At 44.3% G+C, this 8,195-nt stretch overlaps 1 protein-coding gene across 3 annotated transcripts in view; it reads right to left on the bottom strand.

Annotated features, from left to right (window-relative positions):
• Positions 1 to 581: 581 nt before the first annotated feature.
• The window catches only part of CCDC180 (coiled-coil domain containing 180), a 54,507-nt gene continuing 46,893 nt past the window's right edge, over positions 582 to 8,195 (bottom strand). For 2 of the 3 annotated variants that reach the window (XM_079961205.1, XM_079961206.1), the window contains exons 36-38: positions 6,732 to 6,837; positions 3,611 to 3,749; positions 582 to 848 (exon numbers count right to left, since the gene is read on the bottom strand). In XM_079961205.1, coding sequence (XP_079817331.1) covers positions 717 to 848; positions 3,611 to 3,749; positions 6,732 to 6,837 — 377 coding nt within the window. In that variant the 3' untranslated portion in view covers positions 582 to 716. Of the gene's footprint in view, positions 849 to 3,610; positions 3,750 to 6,731; positions 6,838 to 8,195 lie in introns of those variants that run through there. The other variant, XR_013834676.1, reaches the window with a different exon arrangement.

The following is an 8,195-nucleotide window of genomic DNA, read 5'->3' as shown; positions in this document are numbered from 1 at the left end:
AACCAAATAACATGTACTAAAATGTGTATTTCAGGGGAAAATGTGCATAAGGACTTCATATTGTTGGGCAAAAAGATACCTGCATTGCAGGGGGGTTGGACTAGATGATCCTCGTGGTCCCTTCCAGCTCTGCAATTCTATGATATTGGTGAAAATGACACAGAAAAATACATTCTAGTAATTATTCAGGCCCATTAATTTCAATGGGTCTACTATGAGTAAGACTTACTTGGACAGAATCCTGAGTATATTCGACAAAACTGTGTTAACAAATGTGTATATACGGAGAAACATGGACTAAAATGCTGACAAGTTTTCAGGAGGACTTTTTATTTTATGATTCTTTTTTTGATGCTGAGAGAATTAGATTCTAAGCTTGCAAAAATGTGAAAATGACAGATTCATCCATCCCTAGTAGACCCAGACATGCAGTCTGAGCTGATGTAAAGCAGCCTCTTTGTTCCTCTGGGAACCCTTCTGAGGTGTTGTCAAGAGTTTCAACTGATTGACATTTGATTCAAATTCCCATTTGCAAATCCTCACCAGTTAACCCAGGGTGTTAGAAAACAAGGACACCTTGATTGCTAAATAATATATTTACTCAAGTGTGGGGGGGTGGATATATTGCTTACAGAGGGAGAAATGAGAACACGTGAAGGTGTCTATTGCTTACACAGAGAAATGAGAACACGTGAAGGCAGAAGAGTGTGGCAAATTCATGCGTAGAGCTGCTTGATCTTCTGCACTGACTTCTTCCACCAGTCTGTCCAGTGCTGGGCCTTCATTAGAAGGGCTGTTTTCTCCTTTTTAATCCTGGCAAATTCCACCTCCAACAGTTCCTTGAATGCCTATGTGAGCAACACAACCCCAGAAAATGCAAAATAAGGACCAAAGAAATCCATATTTGCCTTTGGAAGCCTTGAAAGTCGCCACTGGAGAGGGAGTGGGGAAAACTGCATGGGAGGGGTGTTTCTAGGACAAAGGTGAAAACAGTTGGGTTCCCTTGCCATTTTTACTATCGGATGCTGGGTGTTGTTTATGCAGTCTTATTATATGTATAGTACTGAAATGTGTTTTTGGTATGTTGTCATGTTTGCTATTGTGGTGTTTTATTATGCTATTCTGTAAGCTGTTTTAAGCATGCTTGAGGAGTGGCAGGATGTCAAGGTCAGTAAGGCAAGACACTGGTGAGTATGCACTGGGGGAAGCGGGGCTGGAGTCTGACTCGGGAGAAGGGGGCAGTAGTCTGTGGTGACCTGTACTAGCCAGGATGCAAGAATTAGAGGCAGGGGAAGCTTCAGAGCTGGAGGAAGAGGCAGCCCAGGTGAAAGTGAAAGGTTGGGTGCTTCCCCTCCCTTCCCTGCACCACTGCCTCCCAGAACCAGGAGAGAATTGAAGCAGGAAGAGCAAAAGCAGCTTCCACACAAGTGTGGTCTCCAGCTACATGTGCACAGCCCATCAAGGGAAGGTACATAAGCTGGTGGAGGGGGGGGAGTGTTCTCCAGATGCTGCAACTGCTCCATTGAGCACAAGACCTGGGAATAGCTGCCCAGATGCTAGACTGGTGTGCGTAGGTCTCCAGAGCTGTAGAAGCAACTGTTATTGTTATCTATGACAATAAATAAATAATTAACTCTTTGTCATGTGCATTCCTTTGGCTGGGAAATGTCCTTGCCACATGCAAATAAAAGGAAGGAAGGAATCTATCTTTCTGTACTCACACCTAGGATGACTGAAGGATGGAGTTTAAAAAAACACAATAACTCCCCCTAATTTCCATTAATGATTATGCACTCAGATTCCAGAGATGGAGCCCACATAAATCCTACTCAAGAGTTGTTGGCATCTATCTTTCTCAAGAGACAACAGAGTGCACCTCCAGGGCTGAAGTCAAACCACTGAAGAATTACAGCACCTGTTGTGGCCGCAGAGACCAGTAACTCATAACTGCTGCCTCCTGCATTGTTTTTGCTGTGTTAGCAGCACCAAAATGACCTATCCTGAGCACAAGCCTAGGCAGTGTGTATGGAGGTCCTGAGCTGCCCGGATGACAAGACCCCCCTCTTGGCCTAGCTGATGTGGTCCAAAGGACAGCAGAGGAGTATGTTTGGCACCAGCTTGGGTGCAGGAGTTTCCAGAAGGAGGTGTACAAGGCGCCATCTGACCGTCTTAGGGATTTCACTCTGGATTTGTGTAGGGTTTTCTTCTCCTTAGCATGTTCTGCAAGGCAATGGGTTCACATTCTTCCTTGGGATTTATTCCCAAAGCCTTTTTCACGAATGGGTACATGCAACTACCGATTTGCGCGGGGGTTACATTCCTGACCCCCGCCTGGTCTGTCTCATTCTGCCACTGCCCCATTCTTCCACCTTTTCTGACCACTTCCAGGTTGCTGTGCTGTGAGTGTGTAGTCGTGCATCAATTAGACACACATAAATTGGTTGCTGTCTGTATAGTCGCAAGGCAGCAGATGTTTAGGATCAGACTTTTCCTTCTCTAAGATGAGCAACCTTCCCAGGTTGACAAGCCTCATCTGCCCCTCACTTTTCTCTACAGTACATGCAGAAACCAACTTCTTGACCATTGGACCCATTACTGGTCTTGTCCACTCAATCCACTAGCCTGCCTTCACATGCAGGGGAAGTTCCTAACTCCTAACTCCTAACTCAGGGTCTGAGATCCACTGGCTACTCGCACTTAGTTTAGCTAGCCAATCAAAGCTGTTTACTGGTGTGTAGCTGCTATCTTGTGGCTTTACTCTTTTGTGCAGCCATTAACTGAAATAAATGGATCTTGGTTATGCTCATTAACTTCAGTGCATCAATTCTGATTAGGACTGAGTGGGGGATAACCCTAGGCATTATGTTTCTGGATTAATGCAGTGTATACACACATACACCTGAAGGCAGCCCTGTTTAGGGAAGTTTTTAATGTTTGAAGTTTTATTCTGTTTAATATTCTGTTGGGAACCGCCCAGAGTGGCTGAGGAAACCCAGCCAGATGGGCGGGGTATAAATAATAAATAATTATCGGCGGCAGCAGGAGGCCGCATTAGCTAAAGTGGTGCTTCAGGTTAAGAACAGTTTCAGGTTAAGAATGGACCTCCAGAACGAATTAAGTACTTAACCCGAGGTACCACTGTATTATATTATACTCTGTGGATAGTCTCCAAAACTGGGAGAACTGGTCTTGGATGGAACACAAGGATAGAATGGTGAAGTTATTCTTTAATTACACCAGAGAGAGACTTGGAAGGGGCAGGCAGTGCAAGCTTTTGAACACCAGAGTTATGTGCTGGCTATAGGCTGTCCCAATCAACAGTCTCTAATTGCAGCATTTTGCTGGAGCCTCTGAACCAGGCTGAAGGGTAGCACATTTACTTAACTGATGTTCCTTGAATATTTTTAAATTCCTTTTACACTTTGTATTCATGCTTTTATACTTATAAGTCACTTTGAGACATTTTTTACAGTAAGTAACAAACAAAAGTAATTAATAATTCCAACTTCGACCTTTCATGAAATGCTTTTGCATGGAATCCTACCCCACATTAGCAACTCTTTTTCCTATCAGCTGCTGAGGCCACAGCATTTCCCCCACAGTTCCTTACCACATAAACAGCATCCCTTTTTTCCATTGCTGCCATGTGACCCAGGGTGGTCTTGGATGTAGTCAGTGAGGTGGTTTCTCGACAGATGATCTGGTTTGGAAAACCCACCAGGGTAGTTCTTGGGATTCCAGGCCAGGTCCTAAACAAACAAACAAACAAACAAACAAACAAACAAACAAACATTCAATCAATCAATCAATCAATCAATCAAATAACACACACAGAACCCTCCCAAATTGAACAGGGATGGGAGGGTGTAATAACCTCCCTCAATAAAGATAGGAGATTAGTAATGTGACCAGATTTGGGGGTGGTTTTTTATTTTTTATTTTATCACTTCTTGGGGCACTTCCACACTGAAACCCTCTGAAATATGATTGGGGCAGAGCCACCAAAGTAGTTCCTGTTTGATATCCTGAGGAACCCTGAGGAGAAAGGGTTTTTCTTCTGGAGAATATGATCCTGGAAGGGGAGGAGGAGTTGCTGGTGACCTGGAGTGAAACCTGACCCAGAGAACTAGGTTGAATGCTTACCGTGCCCTGAAAGCTCACAAGAACCACAGGGCAGATTTGTGGCAAGAGGCCACCTGAGATAACAGGGAAGTGAGAAGTGAGATCTGTTTCTGAGTGAGGGCCTTCCTGAAAGACTGCATGTTGAGTATCACCCTGACGTGAGTGATGGAGGAAATCAAGCAGCTTTTCTCCTTGTTCACCACCAACCCAAGCTGATCCAGCCAGAAGAGAGTAAGATCTGTGGCCTAATGACAGAGATTCAGAGATATCACCAGAATATCAACCAGGTAAGGGCGGGTGCAGATTCCCTTTGTTCCTAAGAACGCCACAAGAGCCACCAATACCTTGGTAAACACCCAGAGGCAAGAGGAGAGGCTGAAAGGGAGGGCCTGATACTGGAAATAGTGGTGAGCATATGTGATGGGGGTGGGTGGAGATGAAGAGAATGAATAAGTAGAAATGAAGAAGATGGGAGGCCGAGCAGCCAATAGAAAACAAAATGAAAACACCCATTCAGAATCATCTACCAAATGATCTAGCAAACATGACAAAGGAGAGGACTAGACAAAGGAAAAATCCACAAAAAACAAACACTCAAGCGTTTCTCTCTATACACATGGAGAGACAAGAAGACCCAGCTATCCTTTGCAGCAGGCAGGATTGCTCTGGAGAGACAAGATGACTTCTCCCCTCTGGAGAGACAAGATGACTTCTCCCCTCTGGAGATGAAGTTGCAAGTTGAAGACCCTGCCTGTCTCCAGTAGGGGAAGTCATCCCTATCTGGGATGGCATCTCCCTCCATCTGGTAAATATCCACTCTCTCTTCTGTCTGGGCACACTTCACCCAGCACTGATTGGTTGCTGGGTCACCAGGAGGCTGATCCAGAGACTGCCCATGACAGAGAAAATAGATAACATCTTAGTTAGGGTTTCTAAACAAGGACAAGGAGGGCTAGCCATAAAATTTTGCAGCATTATCCTCACTGCCCATTACTCCTGTTCAGGGTTCATGCCAGTTTGCCTTATCCCCATCCAGGTTGCTATAAGTAGAGGATTCCTTCCTCACCCATCCTGCCCCCAGTTTTCCTTCCTTTTTCAGTTAACACTCAATAGTATGTGGCTGAGCGTGCTCAGTCCTTTTGGGGAAGGGGCCACAGCTAAGCAGCAGAGAATCTGCTTTGCACTCAGAAGGTCCTGGATCCAATCCCCAACAGTAGGACTGGGAAAGACTCCCTGCCTGAATCCATGGAGAGCTGTTGCCAGTCAATGTAGACAACAATGAGCTAGAGAGAGATCAATGGCCTAATTTAATATAAGGCCGCTTCCTATGTTTCCTATTCCTCAGCTTTGGTTTCCCCCCCTCCCTTTTATTTTCTGCCAGTTCTGGGGTTCTCTTAAAGAGGTTGATAGCATCCCTGTTGCTTTTCAATGACCCTATTTTGGCTCCTTTCCTATGGGCACTTACCACCCGAGTTCACTATCAGAGGGACTGTGTTTAGGGACTGTCTCTTTCCCACCTTCACAGCTGTCTCATAGAACCATAGAATTGTAGAGTTGGAAGGCACCCTGAGGGTCATCTAGTTCAATCCTGATAACGTTAATATCCATTAACATTAAAAGAACATGGTAGGGATGTAGAGATTCAAAAACAGTTTGCCCAGAGGTGTACCTCGAATCCCTTGCACCCTTGACAAAGAGGTGTATTGGTGCCCCTACCCCACCCCTTGCAGGGCAGTGGAGCTTGCAGAAGAGTGGGCAGGCTCCTAGACACTCCTAGGCAGACTGGAGAGGTGCAATTTTGTGCCCCCCTGGTCCTGCACCCTTGGTGTGGGCCAACCTGGCCAACCCCTAGATACACCCCTGACTGTACCCCCACATAGTGTGAAAAATTAGTTGCATGTCTGCATTTAACTTACAGCTGAATTAGGGGCAGGCAGCCACTTTGTGGTGGGCCAGATCCAAAAGGGGCCACTCCTCCAGATTGTTGAAGCCAATTCTAGCAGGTGATTTAAAATACGGCAGCGGAGGTTGGATGGCCATCTGTCAGGGTTTCATTAGTTGAGAACCCTGCATTGCAGCGAGTTGGACTAGATGACTTTTGTGATTCCTTCCAACTGCACAGTTCTGTGATTCTATTTCTGAAGAATTATGACACACCTGTTGTGCATCACCTGTTACTTTTCATTGCCTTGTGGTATAGTTGCAATTAATCTCTTGGCATCTACCTGGCAGCAGTAAATGCCAGCCAGTTTCCTGCTTTCACAAGAAAAAACTGGATGTTCCCTCCTGGTTATTCCTTTGCAGTTATGGCTTTATCTGCCCTATGCTTCACATATGACATCTTACCTGCCACACCCATGACAAAGACATGGCCAGGCATGGGGAGAATGGTTTAGCAGGCCAAATCAGGAACACTGGCAGGCCTAATTTAGCCTGCGGTGCCTGAGGCTCTGCACACCTATGCTAAGAGCTGCCATTCTGTAAGCACTCTTGAACTGCAGATGCTGGGGACTCAGTACGGGACTATAAAGCAAATTAACCCAAGATAAATTCTACTGCATGGATGGATTGCCTGCAAACTCCCCCATCAGATGGCTTCAAAATGTTACCTGCTTCCCCGCTCAGCCACCAGCTTGTATTCTTCTCTTTCTAAGGAAAGGCCGGCTTTCTTGCGACGGATCAAGGTACAGGTCTTTTCCCGGGAGACTTCCACCTCTGGCACAGGAGAAAGGCCACTGTTATTGAATATTTCTGATGGTACCAAGGTAGATATATATTGTCGAAAGAATTGGTCTTGTATATGATCTTGAATAATAATTGCAACTTAATGGAAAACAGTCCAATATCTTACACTGGAAACTTGGTACCTCTTGCTTTGGAATATAGCTGTAATGGAGAAAATCACACAAAAAGGACTAGAACCTGCAGACCTTTTTAATTATATGTACTGGCATTCTTTCATTACATATACAGTGGTACCTCAGGTTAAGTACTTAATTCGTTCCGGAGGTCTGTTCTTAACCGAAACTGTTCTTAACCTGAAGCACCACTTTAGCTAATGCGGCCTCCTGCTGCTGCTGCGCCACCAGAGCACAATTTATGTTCTCATCCTGAAGCAAAGTTCTTAACCTGAGGTACTATTTCTGGGTTAGCAGAGTCTGTAACCTGAAGCGTATGCAACCCGAGGTACCACTGTATAGCAGAACCATCACTGTCAAGATAACCCTTGTCACAAGCCTGACAGAACAATACTTGATAATCTCGTAACGCTAATATTCTTTACTTGGACTTTTGTTATTTTAATCCATGTAAACTGTACTCATTCAATGGGCCTATTTTAATAGTTTTGTTTTTCAACTGTTGTTATAACTGTTTTATATACATTATAAAATGAAATAAAAAGCTTTTACAAAAAACAAAATTAACACCAGCAAGATAGGAGTCAGCTTCTAATGTAAGAATGGGGGATAAAACTCAGCGCAGTCTGCATTTTAATGCAAACTCTGCCTGATCTGCACCTCCCAAACAATATGCAAACTGAAACACAGCAATCTTTCCAAATTCACACTCTCTTTTGCTAAATTTTCCAATGCAATTCTCCACTCCCTCCACAAAATGTGTAGGAAAATGAGTTTAAATTTGGGGAAAGGATGTGTCTAAAAATACCTGTATGTATGAAGACATCATGCATAAGTGAATTTCCATAAGGGAAAAACTGCTTGTAAAAATGTGACTTAATAGGAAAAAAATGTACTAAAAGACAGATGAATTTCCACAACTACTTTGTTTTTTTTAAAGATTAACTGCAAAGTTATGATGGGTGGTAAACTGAGCTTAAGGCTGGGGGAGAGAGAAATTGAAAGTGAAATTGACACGAGTTGTCACTTTAGGGTTTCATTCTCTCACAGCAAGTCCACTTCCTGTGTTTTGCTTCCTCACAAGTTTCCTCCTCTGTGCCCTTGAGAAGAACATGCAAAACACGCTGGCTGCGCTTACCTAATTGCCTACTGTATTGATACAATGCCCTCCTCCCAAGGCTGTTCAGGACAGCTAACAGTGTAAAATGCTAAAGT

This window comes from Podarcis cretensis (assembly GCF_951804945.1).
Source record: "Podarcis cretensis genome assembly, chromosome: Z".
Classification (NCBI taxonomy): Eukaryota; Metazoa; Chordata; class Lepidosauria; order Squamata; family Lacertidae; genus Podarcis; species Podarcis cretensis.
Note: the sequence above shows the minus strand (reverse complement) of the source record. Positions and strands in the feature narration are given on the sequence as shown.